The 19,572-nt window shown below is 54.3% G+C and overlaps 1 protein-coding gene across 1 annotated transcript in view; it reads left to right on the top strand.

The window, feature by feature from the left end:
* The first annotated feature begins 2,273 nt into the window (after positions 1-2,273).
* The window catches only part of TMPRSS2 (transmembrane serine protease 2), a 32,574-nt gene continuing 15,275 nt past the window's right edge, over positions 2,274-19,572 (top strand). The window contains 5 exon segments of the mRNA XM_031684340.2: positions 2,274-2,367; positions 10,551-10,621; positions 12,582-12,804; positions 15,146-15,232; positions 15,944-16,063. Of these exon segments, the coding sequence (XP_031540200.2) occupies positions 10,607-10,621; positions 12,582-12,804; positions 15,146-15,232; positions 15,944-16,063 (445 nt within the window). The 5' untranslated portion in view covers positions 2,274-2,367; positions 10,551-10,606.

Raw genomic sequence — 19,572 nt, 5'->3', positions numbered from 1 at the left:
ATTCGGGTGCAAAACTTAAATTCTCATAAGAGGGCTTGTGGTAGTTATAAATTCTCAGGAGAGTGTTAGTGCTGCTCCACTGAGAGCTGAGACTAAGAAATGGAAGTGTTTACTGGTCATCACCTGTCAGTGGGATAGATACATTCTTAAAAAATCATCTTCTTTTTGAGGGCAGGGCTTTTTGGTGCTGACTTGGTGCTGTGGTGCCAGAACAAGCCCCCCCCCCCCGCCCCCGACCCGCTGAGGACTGTGAAGTTGTCATTCACCCTCACCCTCTGCAAGACAGAGGTGGCTGGATGATTTCAGGATCTCACAGCCACCCTGACTTCCCCATATGGGTGCTCCCGCTTCACTTTTGCATCTGAGGATTTGCCAAGTTTTCTTGCAAAATCATCTGTAACTTTAAAAGATTTTCAATAGTATATATTCTATCAAGTTCTGTTGTCTGTTTCCTAGTGTGGACAGTATTTCAGGATGTCTAGTCTGCCCTACAGCTATGAAGAGAACTCTGTTGCTTGTTTTTTTTTTTTTTAATATCTAATAATACTGTTCTGTTTTCACTGTGTTACGGCTACTCCCCTTGGTCAATAATTCTGATTTCCACTTGTATTCATGAAAGAAGTGGGGAAGGGGGCTTACTTCAGAGTTGGTTTGAGTCAGTGGTTGGATGATGTCATCAAGAGCTGGGTTCCCTGTCATTGCTATGCTATGGGGTTTGATGGAGGAGCCATCTTTATCCTGGTACTCGCTGCCTGGTGATGGGAAGATGGCTAGCAACATTTCTGAGATGACTGGCTGCTTCTTTCTCCCAGCACAAGGAGGAGGGTCTCTGGAAGCTCCCATAGAAGAGTGAAAATACACCATCCTCCCCACCCCGACCCCACGCCAGGAAACCTCTCTTCCAGGTCTCACTGGCCAAAAGCGGGTTGTGTGTTTATCCCTGAAGCAAGCATCCTGTCAGGGAATGGGCTTAAGCTGCTGAACCAGACACTGGCCACAGGCCCGCTGCTAGCACCGGGATGGAGCTGGCTCCCCAAGTCGGTGCTCTACTCCTGGGAGACGTGTATACCTCCAAACAGTTCCAGAAAGTTGCCAAGAGAAGGGGATGTGAATAGTGAGAGAACAGCCACAAGAGGGATGAAGGTGCGGACACATATACAGCCTGGTGGACAGGTGGACACTGGGGTTCTATGGAGCAATGGTGTCATTTGGAGGGCTCCGAACATGCTACTCAAAACATAAATAAGTGAGTCACTACCAAAGACCCCCTGACCTGACCTATCTGCAGGAGACAGTCCTCAAGGGTCTTCTGCTTGGACAAACGTGACACCAGTGAAGGATGAGAGATGAGAAGGACTGGGGCATGTGCCGGAATGTCCCCTGTGGTGGATCTAAGGGTGGGAGCCAAAGGAAAGGATGCGAAGAACTTACTAGGGAAGTCCAGCTCCCAGGACACCTGCTCAGGAAGGAGCGCTGAGCCAACGCAGCAGGTGATTTGGAATGAATTCAGCTTCCTTTCTCTTCTAAAGCAATCCACCTTAATTTACGTATTGCAAACAGCATTGGAAAGAGCCTCTTAAGGATGATGGAAAAGCCATGCCTTCTGAACGAAGATTCCTCTCACCCTCTTTCCTCACCCCCTGTTTCTCGTCTTAGGTGGGCGGGAAGACTTCAGCCACTCTTGGGGTTGTTCCCAGGGAGGGGGAGGGGCTTGGGACCTGAGGGCAGAGAGATGCCGCCCCAGCGGACTGCGGAGGGTCCTTGGCGCGAAGGGCTCCGGCCTTGGGCTCTACTGCCCGGGCCAGCGGTCCCTGGGCGCAGACTCCTGGGTCCTCGCCTTGGGCACAGAGGCCCTGCGGGAGCCAAGACCCCGCCGGCCCATACAAGACTTGATCAGCGCCCCCAGGATCCCCCTCCTGAATCCAAACTCGACTCCTCGGGCCGCGAAGCGCCGCGACCTGCTCGGCCAGGGAGGAGTACGGCGGGAAATGCCCTCTCCCCAACCCAAAACTGCCCGCCGGGGACGGAAGCGGCCTCGGAACTCCCTCTGGGTCCGGCCAAGGTCCCGGCCGGGCTTTCCCTGGGGGAAACTCCTCCTCCCGCAGCCCCCTCCCTCGCCCCGATCCGCCCCGCCCGGGACAGCCGTTCCCGTCCGTCCCCTCCCCCCGCCCGAGGTGACCCGGGACCGGCGCTTGGGGGTGTCTCCCTGGGTACTCGGACACCGCCTCCCGGGATTAAAGCGAGAGCCGGGGAGGATCGGGGACTCGGCGCTGGGCAGAGGAAGACGCGAACCCGGCGGGGAGGCGGAGGAGGAGGAGGTGGAGGAAGGGTGAGGGGCAGGGAGCGCCGCGCCCCGGAGCTCCGCAGGTAAGCGGCTCGCGCCGTGGGTTCCCTGCGCAGGGCTGGGGGCAGGGGGTCCCGGGAGCAGGGGAGAACCTGGGCGCCCGGGAGCGACCTAGCCGCCGCCCCGCGCTGGGTGGGAGTAGCAGCAGGTGAAGCCAGGTGTGAGCAGCTCCAGCCCTGCAGGCGCGTCCTCCCACCAGCCGGCGCGCGGGGCCGAGCCGGGCAAGATGACCTCCGTGGGGCCTGGAGGGTTCCGCGCGCCTGGGAACCCCTTGGCGCGCCGGTCAGTGGCCTCTGGCTGACTCGTTGGCATCGCTTGCCTCGGGCAGGCTGCCCTGCGGGTCCTTAGCCAACTGGTCGGAGAAGAGAGTGCCTCCGGGTCCCTCAGGGTGGGTCCCCTCGGCGGGACCCGACTCAGCTCCACCTGCTTCTGCGGGACCGGGGATGCGCCTTTTCCCCTGGGGACGAGTGAGAGGGGGGAATTGTCGATTCGCTTCTTTGTTTCGGGAAAATCTCTGCAGTCCCGGAGTGCTACCTGAACTCCTTCTGCTTCTTGGTTCCCTCCCGAAGTGGGGAGAAACTGGAAACTCGCTGAGATGCCGGGAGCGATACGGGCGGCGCGGCGGGGACGGCAGGGACAGGCCCGAGGGACTCGGGGCGAGGTGCGAACCGCTCAGCGGCCCCGGGGAGGGACTGCCCACGGCCTGGGCCCCGTTGCCGCGACCCGGAGGCGATGATCAGAGCTGGGCCACCTGGGCAGCGGGCACCGGCGGGTGCCTCCCCCCGCCCCCGCCCCGGCCTGGAGGAGTGGTCTTGATCCCAAGGCGCGCACTTCCTGCCAGGGACGAGGCCGGGCACCCGGGCTCTGCGGTCCACCGCAAGCCGTCCGGCAGGACGCGGGACGGTGGACTGGCATACTAGCGCACCAGCCTGTCAGTGGGCGCCCTGCCCGCGGCTGCACGGGCCTTGCTGAAGAATTGCCTTATGGCCCCAAATTTCGTGCTTCCACTCCCCAGGGGGCCTGGTTGCTGGTGGCGAAAGACATTGGCTGGAGCCCCGGCATTTTCGTGCATGGAGCCTTGAGCCCATGCGGCCAAGGGCCCGCCTCGCTGGAGGGCACAGAACGGTGATTCTGAATCAAGATTACTGCCTCTGAGGCACAGGCCGCGCCGGCGAGCCTGGTCAGGTGGAATCCTAGTGGATCGCTTGAGACGGAAAGGATAGCCACCCGAGGTCCGCCTGGTGGGCAGGGGTCACCCAGGGCTCGGCCTCCAGGCTTCGAACCCCCAACCTCCATTCAAACAGGCGCGGTAGCCCCGGGGCTCAGGAAGGAAGGGGGCACGCAGGTGAAGCGCTGATCCCTGCACTCCTGTAGTGAGCCGCCCGAATAATGGAAAATTACAAAGGCTGCTAAGGAGAGTTCCAAGGTGTTTAGCAAACCTGAAGTGAGAGGAGGGTTGTTGACTTAGCCTGGGAGGTCGCGGAAGGCTCTCCAGGAAGTGAGGCTGGCGCCAACGTCTCCCAGAGAAGGGGTGGCGACTGGACGCGTGGGCAGCGCTTACCAAGGACAAGGAGCCTGGGGGAACCTGCGTTGCTGCTGGAGAGGGGGGCCTGGTGGGCCAGGTAGGGGGGAGCCCCCAGGGAGTCACTGGAGGGGCGCTCTTAGCTTCCTCAGCTTTATCATGTGGCGCCTGCCTGCGTCCCCCAACCCCACCGACCTTTACTGGACCAGTGAGGTCAGAATGAAAGGCCCCGGCACCACCAGGAAGCGCTGGACACAGGAGTCAGGGGGCTGAGGTGGGGGCCTCTGCCTGGAGATTGACCATCAACACCTCCCTCTCTGGTTTTAAAAGTATCAGCTGGTGAGCAGCAGGGCCCTTGGTTCTGTTCGGTCTCCAGCTGCATCTGCTACTGACACTGCAAGGTCAGCCCTCTAACAGGGATGTGTCGTTGTCTGGGGCCACTTCTAGGGCCTAGCGGAGTGCTTGGAGCTTGGCCCCTTGGTGCCCTGGGCTGCTCCACCCTGGCTCAGTCACCTTACTTGTAGGAGACACTTTGGCCACACTGGTACCATCACGATACCAGTGGATTGGCACTTTCTTCCAGGCAGGCATCATTCCAAGCTCTGTAGAATGGATTTAACTCAGTTGTGTGGAAATTGAGGCAGAGAGCTGAAATAACTTGCCCTATGTCCTGAGACCTGTAGGGAGAACTGGGGATGAAGGCTGGTCATCTGGTTCCAGGGAAGCTGAGTGAGGCCTGGACTCCTCATGTGGTCGGGGCTTGTCCCCAGACAGGGCTGGTTTCCCATCATCCAAGAGCAGGGGCCCCCTTGGGCTCCGATCTGCCCCCTTCCGGTGAGACCTGGGCAGGAGAGCAGGGGATGCTTCACTGGGGCGGCGCAGAGGGCTGACCTCCCAGGTGGTGGGGCTGCAGATGAAAATGTCCTTTAGGCAAGAAAGCCCAGAGACACGAAGAACGCTAAGTGGGTAGTGATAGTCATCATTCTGTAAGTGGCTGACCACTGCTCTGGGCCCAGCCGGGGGTGGGGGTCAACCAGGAAGTATAAAAGTGAGAGCGGTGGCTCTCAGCCTTTTCCACCTAAACCTGTGGCGGGAGTCCCGGGGGCTTTGCTAGCATTTGGGGTCATGGCCCTGCATCAGCCTCTGATGGAATAGGAAATCTCATTTTCTGAGCCTTCCAGAGAATTCCAGGTTTGGGAACCAGGGGTCAAGTCTGAGCCTTGGGCTTGGACGTAGAGAGGAAAGGCGACTGGGTCAACTTAGAGCCTGGTCAGCTTTGCTTACTTAGGGTGTGGACGCCGGCCCTGCTGGTGCGGAGGGTGGAGGAGGGGCACAGGTGCTCTTCCGCCTCTGCTGTTTTCACGGCTCTGGGTCTCCTGGGGTGGTCCTGCTTCCCACAGCTGCTCTTCCTGTCCCCTCCTTTACTTTCCAGGGGCCCTGCCCTTGGGTCTGCCCCAGGATGAGTCGAGTGGCCTCTGGGGATGGGGCGCACGCACAGGTGTCACATGCCTGAGTGCTGAGGTCTGAGTCGGGCCGGCCGGCCTTAGTGAGTCCCTTGCTAGCTGGGTGTTGGGGAGCACTGGCTCGCAAGTCCCCAGGGCTGCAGGCCTGGGTGTGGGGGAGGGGACTCCTGGTGCCCCCCGTGCCCTTGACCATCCTGGTTCCAGATCCACGTGGATTCTTGGGGAGTAGCCAATGGCTCAGCTGATCATGCAGGCAGTTCTGGGGGACACCCTAGAGGCAGAGCTTGAGGTCAGGAAGGAAGGGTAGATGATCTGAGACTTGGTTTGCCCCGGCCACTGGACAGAGGTCAGGCGAAGAGGATTGGGAGCGTGGAAATGTCGTGGGCAGCCTAAGAGGCACCGAGGGAGAATGGCAAACCCTGATTTTCTGATGGAGGTGTGGGCAGTTCCTTGGACTGTAAACACTGTGGAATTTGAAGAAGGAAGGTGACTTAAGCATGCTTTTTCTCTTGTTAGAGGTGAAGAAGGAGGGAAGGACTTGCTGTATAGGTGGAAACTCCAGTCATTTCGGTTGTGTGTACGGAGTTAAGCCATCAGGCATTGGTGCGGGGAGTTGGGGGTGCAGGAGGGGGTGAGGATGCAGAAATGCGATAAGAAAGCACGGAATGTTTGAAGGCACCAAGTGAAGGCTGGAAGCTGAGGCAGGGTCTGGCTGGACGGGGAGCTCAGTCAAGGAGGACTGGGAAGAGGGGCCGTGGCGAGCCAGTAGACGTTTGTTAGGAAAATATTTTCTAGTGACTCCGAATTGGCAGATGAAACTAAGGCCCGGTGTTAATGATCGCTTGCTGACGCGTGGCCCGGCGTTAGAGTCCCTTTAAGGCCCTTGCTTCCCGAGGGCCTTCCCGGCAGCGCGCACACCTGGCCTCATTTGAGACTGGATCTGAACTCCGGACGTGTGGAGTTCATTCTTCAAGTTCTAAATCACAGGGAATAAAGGAACATCATGTCTGGCCTCGCAGCTCGAGCCCAGTTTGGTTCTAGAATGTGCTTGAGAAACGATCTTCCAGGCCTGGAGCAAACTTTCCTTGGTTTGAGGAACTCTGTTTCTTCCAAAGCAACCCAGTCGATATTAAAACGTTCTCATTGTTGGAAACTTGGTTTCCCTGGATTGAGCTAAACCTGCCTTTCTGATATCGCTGACCATTTTGATGCTGGATTCAGAGTCTGCTTTCCACATGACAGTCCCTTAGCTGCCATCAGTATCTCATTACTGAGGGCTGCCGTGTGTTGGGGTCGGTGCTGGGACACTCACACACTTATCTGTTATGTCCATTTCACTGACTGACCTGGGCAGTTTCTTCCAACCTTAGACAGTGTCCTTTGCACATTGTCCCTCCTGGAGGGACCGGGCCCCTCTCTGGCCCACCTGTCACAGCGGCATGCAGTCAGTTTTGTGTACCTGGACCTGTGAGGTCACCCGCATCCTCAATTTGGAGGCTGTTTTTTTTTTTTTTTTTTCAGGTGCAGGCTTTCCAGCTCTCTCTCTCTTAAATTTCATCTTACTCATTTGGCCTTTGGGATACCTAAAAAAAAAGGGAAGACTTTCTTTGTATGGTACAAAGCTAGATTTTTTTTAAAAAAAACAAAGGACCAGACCCAATTCCTGCCCTAAAAAGTTTGCAATCTCATTTGGACAATGAGGCATTCATAGAAAAAGAGACCTGGATGAGGCAGGCAGGGCCTCTCCGGAGCTGGCGTGCCCGCCCCGCTGCCCTGTGCCGGTCGCTGTGCGTGCCATTTCTCTGATCGCCTTAGCCTTGTTTATATTGAACTCTTCCTTAAACCCACCACTGTCTGTTAGCTTTCCTCTAGCAGCGCATTTTATCCCCAACAGTCGAGAGCATCTTTACGTATAATGTGATTTTATGCAGTGGTTGAGGTGTCAGTGATCCACTGATCATCCGTCTGCTCATTGGGTAGGGAGTGTCTGTTGCTCCTGCTTGCTGTGGAGTTTGAAGAAGGGGTACCGAATCTGAGGTCAAGGAAGCAGCGTGGGGGGACTCACAGCCCATCACACCTCATCATACTGCCAACATCTCAAGGCACCTGGAGGGCTCAATTCAGGAGCATGTGCATGAATGGCGGTGTGTGGAGGAGTCAGTGGAGCCTTCATTATAGGGGAAATTCCTACCCCTCTATGTGAGTCAGTGTCTATGAGATTGACCTCATTTGTGTTGGTTTAGTAGTTTTCAAAATAAGCCTCCAGTGTGTTCTGAGATCAGAGGAGTGATAGCGCACGAAGAGACTCCTCGGATTTGGAAATAGTTTCATTACATCAAGGGGTGCAGGAAGGAGGGATGGCCGGCAGGTGACTCGAGGCATGAGTCAGCTCCCCCGAAGGAAAGCCAGAGTGGACAAGACAGCCGTGTTCCGTTGTGTGACTCAGGTGGACGGCGTTGGAGCAGGGCCTTCCCCGGAACAGAGAGGGGGCGGAGCTTCGGCTCGTGTTCTCTCTGTCACTTCAAGGAGAGGTGCGCCATTAAGACTGGCTTTCACGAATCAAGGGCAGTCACCTGTGTCCTTTAACAGATGGGACAGAACATTCGAGAAGCAGTGTTGTCTCTCACCATCCAGGCTGTCTTGCCCCTTTCAGGGACCAGTTAAAGAGACGTGCTGCCTTGTGTGGGCCTGGAATGGCTGGTTTTGAAGATGAGCAGCACAGAACGTGCTCTCCTGGTCTCCTTGGACAGCGGGGCATCTCCCGTTGGATCCAGTTCCCAAGGGAGACGCTTCTCCCTTCTTTCCTCTTTGGCCACAGGGAATCAAAGGCAGCACGACTCGCACCTTCTCTCCCAAAGTCCGTGGTGGCGGGTCTGGGCGCGGCCGGTGCTCTGGTTCTAAGGCTCTATGGGCTGTGGGGTCGCTGGATGAGATAGGATTGTGCTGCGATCACTGCTGGCTCCTGGGCTTATACTGGGCCATTCATGGCCACGGCCCCCTGGTGCCCCTTCCTCCCCTGGCTTCCTGGTCTCTAGCTGTTAGGGATCTTGAATGAACAGAAAGCATGGATTTCAAGCACTGATTCATTCCTCCCTTCAGAGGGCTCTTAAACTGGGAAAGCAGCCAGTGGTATCGAATTTTCATTTCCTGAAACTTCAACCAAACCTATAACTGGTGAGATAGCTCAGGGGCACGGGGAGCTACCGCCTGAGGGCAGAGAAAGCAGAGGGTGAGAATGCCAACCAGGGCAGGTCTCCCTTGAAGCTGATCTGAGGAAGGTGGAACTTTTCTGCTCAGACTAGAGGACTGCGCTGCTGTCAAGTCTCGGGACCCTCTCTCTTTACAGAGCAGACGTGGGAAAGGTTATTAATATGCCATAATCACGTCCACTTACAGGCTGAAACGTCATGTATGTTCTAAATTGTGATCTCTTCCTCCTATACACAGATCAGGTTTCTTTCCTCATACCCAGCAGGGTGTTGACTCTTTTTTCTAGTCTTAAAAAAAAATCACAAAGCTATCAGTACGAACTGGTCCTTTTATCTTTATTTGAAGAGTTAATAAATGAGCCGGTGCATTTTTCTTGTGACTTGTTCAACAAGGTCTCCCAAGATTAAACAGCCATACTCAATATTTTTATTTATAGCAAGTTGATGTTGGTTTGTTTTTTTTTAAAGTGTAATGAGTCAAATAATAACTTTGCTCGGGAGGCAGAGGGGCAGAGCCGGCTGGCACCGGCTCTGCTGCGTTTGGGCTCCACTGGGTTTTCAGAGCTGGCGGATTTTGTGTCGGCATCTCAAGATCATTTTCCAGATGCAAATCTTAGAATCTGCAAATGCTCCAAATGAGGCCCACCCTGCCTCTGTGGGCTCTTCAACATGTATCAGCTTTGCGATCACTTTTATTTAGCGAAAACATACGGAGCCCTGCCTGTGTCCCAGGCACTCAGAACTTCACTGTCAGCTCGTTTTGCTTCCCTGACAACCCTAGAGCGGCTGCCAGTGTCAGCCCCCTTTGCACAGGAGGACGCCAAGGCTCAGAAGCCCCATCTGACCTGCCCAGGTCTCAGCCAGCCAGTGCCTGAGCAGGGTCTGGACCCGGGGTCTGGTCCCCAAGGTCGAGGCTGCCGCGCTGCCCCCTGCTGTTTGAGCACCTGCTGTGTGCCGGGCACCTTGTGGGGAGAACCTTCACGCCTGATCTGGCCGGCCTTGAGGCCTCGAAGCCTCGAAGCCCAGAGCTTTCTTCTCTCTGGGGACGCGGCCCTGGGGGCACGTGATGGCAAAGGCAGCCGGGAGCAGAGGACAAATGCCGTCCCTCGCTCGTGACAGGAGAGTGACGTTGGACGGGCTTTGCTATGAGGCCCCTCATGCCGAGGTCTTCCTAGCTACTGATGTTAGCTGTTCACAGAAGTCGGCAAACGAGGTGACTGGAGCTTTCTTGTCACTACCGATAACCTTAGAAACCACCAAAACGCTTAGTTCTGAATTTCTTTCTTTTCTGGGTTTGGGGTAGGAAGTGGAGGAGCCAGTGGGTGTGAATGTGTTTTAAGGAAACTTTTTTTTAACATAACGTGTTTATGAACATCGAGGGGATTCCATACGGCTTCTCTGAAAAGTCAGGCGTGCCTTCCACCTGGGACTAAGCCCTACACCGCCCGCGCCACGGTGGGGCGGCGGCTGCTCCCTGGGCCCGAGGATGCTCCGCGGGGACGAGCCACAGCCCCGGTGTGCGAGGCGTCTGCCTGCACCCTCGCGCTAAATCCCCACCCAGGCGAGCCAGTGTGATGTTACATGCACCTCTGTCCAAGCTTCCAAGAGGTCACCTGCCCAATGACTCCCCGGACGTGGCACTGCCGGGAGTTGACCCTGGGGCTTTGCCCTCCCCTCCCTGCTGCCGGACTCAATGTCCTCTCAGTCCTTGTGCGTGTATGTCTTCCCCGGATGCTCCTTTGGGTGGAGGTGACGTTGGGGAAGTCTGGGCTTCCCGGTGAGGCCTGCTCAGTGCAGCAGGCTCTTGACTTAAGGACCAAGCAACTGGATCCCCGTCTTTTTCAGGCGGGGCAGTTGCGGCAGGAAGAGGTGGTGAGGTGAAGTTTAAGGTGACCGCACAAAGCTGTCGTGGTTCTGGAGAGACGTTCGCCCAGAACGTCCAGTCCTTTCCTGATTCCTCTTCCGCACACTCACCGGCGTGGAAGTAACAGTCTTGCCCTTCCATCTTCTAGGTCACCTTGAACGTTCCAAATACCTGCCTTTCCCTGATGCTGCTGATAAAGTCAGCATGGCGCTAAACTCAGTAAGTGCTTAATTATTAGCTTCCTGGCCTTTCCTCTGCTCCCTGTTCCTTCTGTTGCTTCCAGCGGTGTGTGGGGGTCAGCATTTTAAGAGCTGCTTGCAGGGAATGCCTGTGCTCCAAGGCTGCTCTGAAGGCATTCTCGGGGTTGGGGCTGAGCAGGAAGGGGTGGGAGGGGAGGCCAGGTGGCAGTTGGACAGATGGGGGTCTCGGAGCTGCTGGGGGGGTGGGTGATGTGATCCCCCGGGGCCTCTTCTCTTCCACTCTGAGTGAGGGTGGAGCAGGGGACAGGGGTGGGGCAGGGGACAGAGAGAGGCAGAGGGAGTGAGTCCCCTGGAGGAAAGTGTGCGGGATCCCCCGGCCAGCGGACCACAGTGTGGCCTTGCTTCCAGGTGGGCTGGCACAGGCCACGGTTGAGTCGGACACTGCGCTGACCGCCCCTCAGCCCTCCCTGAGACCCTCCCGCAACACACACTTTGGCGACAAGTGCAGTGCCTTTATTCTCCATCATACACACATCACTGACTCACCTTGTACCTGCGAGTGAGCGCATTAAATAAAGCATTAATAACAGAAATCTGTGGTTAACAACAGAAGTTTTCCGTATCTTCTATCTGGAAAACAAATCTTTGATTTCCTCACCCCTGCACCTGGTGGGATTTCTTTTCACCGGATCCTTTTCAAATGTCAAGTCCAGGGCACAGGCGTTCACAGGGACAAAGCGCGGGGCTTGCTGTGACCTTCCTGGGAAGGACAGTGTGTTCTTAGAGGCCAGCGCCTGTGCGGTGGTGGCTGTTGGTGGTGTTCTTTGCCTCTGGCACCATCATTTAGATTAGAGATTACATTTCATTTTCCTTTTCTGTTGCTGCTCTGGTTTAGAGTGTAATCTCTGGACTTTTGAAGGAGCCCGTTGGTGAGTTATTAAGCGCCTGTTTGGCTCAGTGGTTTACAGCCACACTCCCTGGAGGCCCCTTTAAAATTCTAAGCACTTCATTGCTTTTAGTCAACAAGAGACAAGGGGCAAAATTAATGGGTGAGAAGTTGTCTTGCACAGGGACACTCAGACCAGGGGGCAACCGTGGCCTCCCAGAGTGGCCCAGCCAGTGGGCAATCCAGGGGGCCTGGGGAGGGCGAGGTCACAGGCTGCTGGGGTCCAGGGGGGCCTCTGGGGGCGGGGTCTTGAGGGGTAGGTCTGGAGAGGGCAAGTTTCAAGCAGGCAGAGTGGGAGGAGAGGGCTTTCTAAGAAGACAGAAGCCAGTCGAGAACGGGGCTGTGCGGCTGGCTGGCTCCCTCCACACTTCTGGGTGGACACGCTGCACCCCAGAAATTCCACTCCCAGGGGCGGAGTTGCTGAGCACACTCTCCACACAGTCGCAACTGCTGTAAGGTTGCTCACAGCAGTGGAGCTGCTAGCAGCCCCACCAACACACACAGAATGTAAACCCTTCAGGTAGATTTCTTAACCTCTGTCACTCACATTCCTGGCTGCAAAATGGGCATATTGATCACCTTAGGGGGTCACGGTGTCATGCTAGGGGTTCTGGTCAGGTTTCCAGGAGACCATGAGTGCAGACGCCCCGCAGCGGCAAGCTCTCAAAGGTCAGCGGTCACTGTTCTCATTACAGTGCTGGTCTTGCTAGTTCGTAACTTGGCAGCCCATCCTCAGGGCATAGGACATGACTCACTCTCAGACTTCTACGCATTTTTTCTTGAGTTTGTTACAAAGTCTCAGTGTCAATTTAAAAAAATAGTAAACAAACACAAAACAAAAACTTGCCAATTAGTTGAAAACGTGCTGGTTAGTTTATTTTAGGTGAGGTCAGTGTTCGGCATAATGGAAGATGCCCTCGGGGAACCTGCGGCTCTGTCCCAGGGCCTTGTCTGAGTGCGACGGGCTGTGCAGTCACCCGTCTGGGTGTTAGGATAATCAGTGTTTACATCGTTCATCCTTCTCGTTGTTCAGGGATCACCACCAGGAGTCGGACCTTACTATGAAAACCATGGGTACCAACCCGAAAGCTTCTGTCCTCTGAGGCCCTCTGCGGCCCCCAGCGCCTACATGGTGTATCCGGCTCAGTATTACCCGCCTGCGGTGCCCCAGTACACCCCGAGGGTTCAGACGCACACTTCGACACCCGTCATCCGCATGCAGCCCAAACCTCCGTCGGAGACAGTGTGCACCTCAAGTAGGTCCCCTTTTGCATGTATTTCCTCTAACGGAACCCGGGCCTTGGGTCTGCCTTCCCCGGGGGGCCCTCTGCTCCCCCTGGCTCTGCTGCCGGCTCTCCTCTGCCTGTCGGGTGGGTCTGTCCCAGGATCCTCTCGCCTCTCCCCCGCTGCATCAAAGCTGCGGCCCAGGTCTCGCCTCCGGCCTGGGGGATGCCCGGCTGCAGAGACCTTCATCTCCCGTTATTGCTCGTGTGCCAGCTTGGCCAGTACCACCCAGGGGGGGTCTTTCCAGCCAGGTTTCCCTGAACTTTTTGCCGGTTCATCTTGAGCAGATGGTAAGCCCCTGGCACAGGAATAAGCGAGCCAACCTTCCTTCGTGGTACTGATCCCTGAACACGTGCTCAATGAGTATTTCGTGTTTGGTGAATGAAGTGGCTGGTGCGGCTGTCGCACAGAAGCAGCCACGACATTTGTCTTGGCTGTGAGGATCTTGAGGACAGACCTGAGCGGCCGAGGAGGAGGGCTGAGGGATCAGAGGTCGCGTGTCCTCGCCCATCACCTTAATTCCACATCTTTCTTGTTTCATTCGTCTGTCTCCTTTCCCTCTGACCCTGCTGCCCCCCCCTTTTAGTGCAGGCTCGCTTCCACGGCAGGAGCCGCGCAGGCAGGACCGGCAGAGCGGGGGCCTGCACAGCGCGCTGGTTCCAGCACAGGGCTAGTGCCGGGGCTCGCTCAGTGAGCACTTGCACTGATAGGGTTTTTATTTTGTGAGATATGCATTCAGACACACACAGCTCATGCAGTTAAAGATGAATGGCAGGTGGATTTCCACGCCACCATAGCGGCAGTGGGTCATACCTGCGCTCTCTGAAGCCCCCAGGGCCCCCCAGACCTCTCCCATGCTTCCTGAGTGCCTTCACTCCTGTATTTCTGCCTCCAGTCTGGCCTCTGTCCCCCTGACGCTTCACAGGTGGCCCTTCCATCCTTCCTTCTCCCCACTGCTACTCTCTTCCATCCTTGCATTTTCTACCCCTTAAGGGTCCTTCCTCCTTAATCACTCCTGCTCCTTTCCTCTGTGGCTCTCTTTCCCTCCATCAGTTTCTTTCAAATCAAGGAAACGCTCGTCTCTGCACTTATGTCCTTCTGGCAGTGGCTGGGTAGGTTGAGTCTAGTGACTCCTAATTGGGGCAATTTTGACCCCCAGGGACATTTGGCATTGTCTGGAAACAGATTTGCTGTTATAAATTGGGGGAGTGATACTGGCATCTCCTGGGTAGGTACCACTGACACTGCTAAACATCGTACAGTGTGTAAGATGCCCCCTGACCAAGAGGGACCCAGCCAAGACGCCAGTGCTGCCAAAGCTGAGGACTCCTGGCCTCAGTCCACCATGAAGGTTGGAGGCAAGCCAGGCTGAGGAGGGTTAAGGATTTCCTGATAGGGGCATCTGCCTCCCCAAGAAAGAATACCAAGGGTGGTCAGAAAAACCAAGGGTCCTCTTGAGGTCAGCATTTTCAAAAGGGGGTGCTCAGACCAGTGACTGTCCAATCCAGGTGCACAAGAGGGTCCCACTTGCCTAATAGGCACATTTCAACTTTTCTGGGGGAAAATGTGGTGATGACAGAGAGTGGGACAGGCGTGTATAAATCCCTCATCTGTTGCTTCATAAGGAAAGACTATGAGCCTACGTGGATGACTTTGCATGAAAAAACTGCCCTTTAAAAGCTAGCTTAGTGACCACACTTAAACTTTAAAACACTTCATTGACTTCTATAGAAACACATACTTTTTATAAGTGTGATGTTTGCTCTTGGAAGTATTTTTTTTTTTTAACGAATAGACATTCTTTAGAGTAGTTTTAGGCTTACAGAACAAATGAGGAGGGAGTTCCCATGAGCCCTCTTCTGTCCGCCCCACATTTCCCTTTGCATCTTGCCTAAATGTGTCACATTTGTTACAATTGATGAACTGATATTGAAACATTGTTATTAACTAAAGTCCATAGCTTTATATTAGGATTACATTCTTCTTGCTGGATATTCTCTAGGTTTTGATGAATGTATAAGAATGTGTCCAGGATAGCAGTCTCCCTGCCCAGGAGATCCTTGCTGTGCTGCCGGCACATCCCGCCCCCCAGCCCTTGGCAACCGCTGGGCTTACTGTCCCCATCGTGTTGCCTTTTCCAGAATGTAGAGTGGGAAGCCTGTAGCCTGTCAGAGCCTTGACAGTATTTTGCAAGTTACTTAAGTGGCACAAATTCAAGGGAACTCCATCATGAGTACAAGGAACATGAAATTTGAGAGTCTGATTTCTAAGAAATTCAACCACTAAATTGTGTCCTCACTTCTTTTCCTCCAGAGACTAAGAAAGTGCTGTGCGTCACCCTTGGCCTGGGGGCCGTCCTAGTGGGAGCAGTGCTGGCTGCCGTCCTGCTCTGGAAGTTCAGTAAGTGCTGAGGAGCTGCCCTGAGCCGGAGAGGGCCAGGTCGTGGGGGGCTGGCCCTTCCGCACCTCTGCTCTCTGGGCTGGGGGACCACCCACAGTCCCTCTTGAAGTTTCCCACCTCTTGCCTTCTGTTTGGTTACGTGATGCATGAATAATCTTCCTCAAAAGCAGCCAATCTTGTCTGTGTGCTTCACTGTAATCTGTGGTTTGTCAAGATCCCATATGCTTTGTGTGGCATGGACACACGGGAGAAGCGTGTGGCACTTACCCTGTGCTTTGGGGCACTAGGTGGCACCTGGCATTCGTGAGCATGGTTACCCCACCTGGGGCCACACCTGGTCCCTGTATCTCAGTGTTCAGCGGTGGCTCCCCGGGCCACCTCCTGTAACCCAGTGCGGGTCTCCTCCATCAGCCCGGGGCAGCGTTTGTGGATTGCAGGACTCACCTGTGTGGCAGAGAGGATGGGGGCATGCTGTCCAGATTCAAGGCTAGGAGTCCTTCCCTCCGCCCGGCAGTAACGGACCCGAGGGGCTCGGCGTTGCTGATGGCCAGCCCCGGTTCCTTTGATATATGCAGTCCATGCAGTCGGCGAGGGCTCATCCCCTCCTTTCAAAACAAAGGAGAGGAGCTGACTTCCTCTCATCACGTGGGCGCTGGGAGGTCTTCTTGGTTTCTCAGCCTGACGGGCACCTCCCTCCCATTTCTCTGCAAGAGGAGAGCAAGTGCTCGGCGTCCGGGATGGAGTGCGGCTCGTCAGGGACCTGCATCAGCCCCTCTCAGTGGTGCGACGGCATCCTGCACTGCCCCGGCGGCGAGGACGAGAACCAGTGTGGTGAGTGGGAGAGGACCGCTCCTCCTGGGCTCCGGGCTCCGGGTGTGCACTGGAGGTGCGGCCGCCAGGCTGGGAGTGATGGTGCGGGGCCCGCGTCCAGCACGGCGATCGCTCCATCGCTGCATTCCTATCTGGAGGCTGAGCCATGCATCTAAGCCAGGTTTTCAGATGAGGAGACAGGCTCAGAGTGGGTGAGCTGCCGCCCGACATCGCACAGCCGGGGTCCGGGGAGGGAGAAGACAGCCCAGGGCCAGGCCAGCGTGTGCACCCAGCTGCCACAGGATGTCATCTCTTGGCAGTTAAAGTGAGCAAACTGTTTAAAAGATAAAGTTGGGAGTGTGCTGTGCTTTTTTCTTTAAAAAGATTTTTTTTACGGTAACTACGTTTGTTTATTATTTAATGGAGGCACTGGGGATTGAACCATGGACCTCATGCATGCTAAGCACTTGCTCTACCGCTGAGCCGCACCCTCCCCACGCCTCGCTATGTGTTTTCTAAACAAGCTGAACTTAGAGCGATCTGTTGTCACAGGTGGGCACCTCTTCTGCTTCTATAATTTTCTATTAATTATTTCAGGGGTGGTAAAGTCCTGCAAAGGGGAAATTGATTCTTGAGTCCGAGGGCTGCGCTAACATCCACCGATGGCCGTACCAGAGCCTGAAGTCCGCTGTGTGCTCTGGGAGCCGATAGCACTTAATGCAGGTGGTGCCAGAGAACGGCCGTGCTCGTGGGACCTGCAGGAACCTGCAGCTCCCGCCCCGGGAGTGTTTACACTTGTCAGTGGCTCACTCACTCCCTAAACTGTCAACGGAGTGCCTTGCCTTTATTTTGGTGATAATATATTTGTCACCATTTTCTTAAGTAAAGGAGGGAGCTTTTGAGATTGAGCAGTTGTGGTTAACATGTCAGGTGATTTTCCTGCACACGCGCGTGTGTCAATAATCTCCAGCCAGACAAACACGTAGTGTTCCCTGGAGAGACTTTCTCGCTCTCTTCTTAGTATTGAAGTTGTATTTGTTTAAATACTTTGAGTCCATGTGCTCAAATAGATCAAAATTCAGAAAGTCTCTAAGGGTGTGCAGTGACAAATCTCATCTCCCCACTTCCCTTACACACACACACACACACACAACACACACACACACAAATGCACTCACATACCATGAGACAATAGAAAATACATGCTGGTCTCCACCCCTACTTCCCGGCCCGGAGCTCCTGGAACCCTGGAAATTTCTAAGTGACAAGAGCACCAGGAGCATCATTTGTCCCAGCGTCTGGTCCCTTCCTGACACAGGACTCCTGAAACCCTTGTCACTCCCTGGGTGACAGGCGTGTCCTTTGTTCTAACGAGGTGACTCTGGGTGGCTCCTGGATGGGGGCTGATCGCCACAAAGAACAAGCCGTGGTTAGAAGCTTAGAACTTGCAGTCCTGCCCCTCGTTCTCGAGAGGGGCAAGGGCTGGAAACGGAGTTAATGATTGACCGTGCCTACGGGATGGAGCCGCCACGAAACCCCAGAAGTGCAGGGTGGGGAGCTTCCGGGTTGGTGACCACGTGAAGGCCTGGGGAGACAGGCGCGCCCAGAGAGGGCGCAAAGCCCCTGCCCCTCCCCCTCCCCACATGCCCGCCACACGCGTCTTTTCCTCTGCAAGTTCACCTCTGTCCTTCCCCACGTTCCTTTATAATAATCTAGTGAACAGAAAGTGAACGGTTTTCCTGAGTCCTGTGAGTCACTCTAGCAAATTAATCGAACCTGAGGAGGGGGCCGTGGGACCCTCTGACTTACGGCTGATCAGTCAGAGGCACAGGTGACAACCTGGACTTGGGACGGGCATCTGAAGTGGGGAGCAGTCCTATGGGCCTTAACCTGTGGGATCTGATGATCTCGCCAGGTAAAGAGTGTCGGAATTGAGTTAAATTGCTGGACACCCACTGGTGTCCCCGAGAATTGCTTGTTACGGGGTAAAAGCCGCCCACGTTTGGTGATCAGAAGTGTCAGGAGGAGAGTGTTCCGCATGAGCAGTGAAGGGACGCACGGGAGACAAGGACTCCAGGAGGAGGAAGAGCTGGGTTGTTTTACCGTCACACACGTGTGTGCTCACACGCGCGCGCACACGCCTGTTCACTAACCAGTCATGTTTTCCCCTTGGGGGCAATTAAAAGAGCATCTTGTTTGTGCAGGTTTTGCACCAGAAGTAAATACATGTTTGCATTCTTGATCTGCTCGTTTCCCAGTGGTTGTTACCATCCGGCTGATTCCGCAGTACTGGCCACACATCCTCAAAGTCATTATCCGCCCAGACCCCAGCCTCCCGTTTCCCTCCGCTGCCCTCTCCGCGTTCCTTTGCATGGAACACCGAGCAGTTTCGCGTGTACAGAAAATCGAGCAGACAGCACAGAGCTCTCTTGTCCCTGTTTTTAACATCTTGCATTGAGTGGTTCGTGCGTTGTAAGTGATAAGTCAGTATCCATACATCCTTTTTTTCTTTTTATTTTTTTAATATTCTATTTATTTTATTATTGTGTTAATTATCTTTTTGTGGGGAGGAGGTAATTAGGTTTATTTATTTTTAGAGGAGGTACTGGGGATTGAACCCAGGACCTTGTGCATGCTAAGCATGTGCTCTACCACTGAGCTATACCCTCCTCCCTTTTTTCTTTTTTTTAAATTGAAGTATAGTTTACAATGTTGTGTCAGTTTCTTGTTCACAGCATCATGTTTCAGTCATACATATACATACATGTTCGTTTTCATATTCTTTTTCATTATAGGTTACTACAAATTATTGACTACAGATCCCTGTGCTATATAGTAGAAATTCGTTGTTCATCAATTTTATATATAGTAGTTAGTATCTGCAAATCTTGAACTCCCAATTTACCCCTTCTCACCCCCTTCCCCCCGATAACAAGCTTGTTTTCTATGTCTGTAGGTCTGTTTCTGTTTTGTAAACAATTTCATATGTGTCTTATTTTTTAGATTCCACATATAAGTGGTTTCGTATGGTATTTTTCTTTCTCTTTCTGGCTTGCTTCACTTAGAGTGAGGATCTCTAGGTCCATCCATGTTACTGCAAATGGCATTATTTCATTCATTTTTATGGCTGAGTAGTATTCCGTTGTATAAATATACCACGGCATCTTTATCCAGTCATCTGTCAATGGACACTTAGGTTGTTTCCATGACTTGCCTATTGAAAATAGTGCTGCTGTGAGCATTGGGATGCATGTTGATACATTATTACTGACAAAAAGTCCTTAGTTTACATTGAGGTTCATTCTTAATATTGTGGACAAATGTCTAACGTACTTAAACTTGGACAGTAGGTTTGGACAGATGTATAAAGACATGCACCCATCATTACAGTATGGTACAGAGTAGGTCCACTGCCCTAAAAGTCCTCTGAGCCCCGCCCATTCACCACCAAGCCCCCCGAGTAACACTGATCGTTTTACTGTCTCCATGCTTTTGCCTTTTCCAGAGTCACAGAGCTGGCATCACACAAA

This window comes from Vicugna pacos, chromosome 1 (genome assembly GCF_048564905.1).
Source record: "Vicugna pacos chromosome 1, VicPac4, whole genome shotgun sequence".
Classification (NCBI taxonomy): Eukaryota; Metazoa; Chordata; class Mammalia; order Artiodactyla; family Camelidae; genus Vicugna; species Vicugna pacos.
Note: the sequence above shows the minus strand (reverse complement) of the source record. Positions and strands in the feature narration are given on the sequence as shown.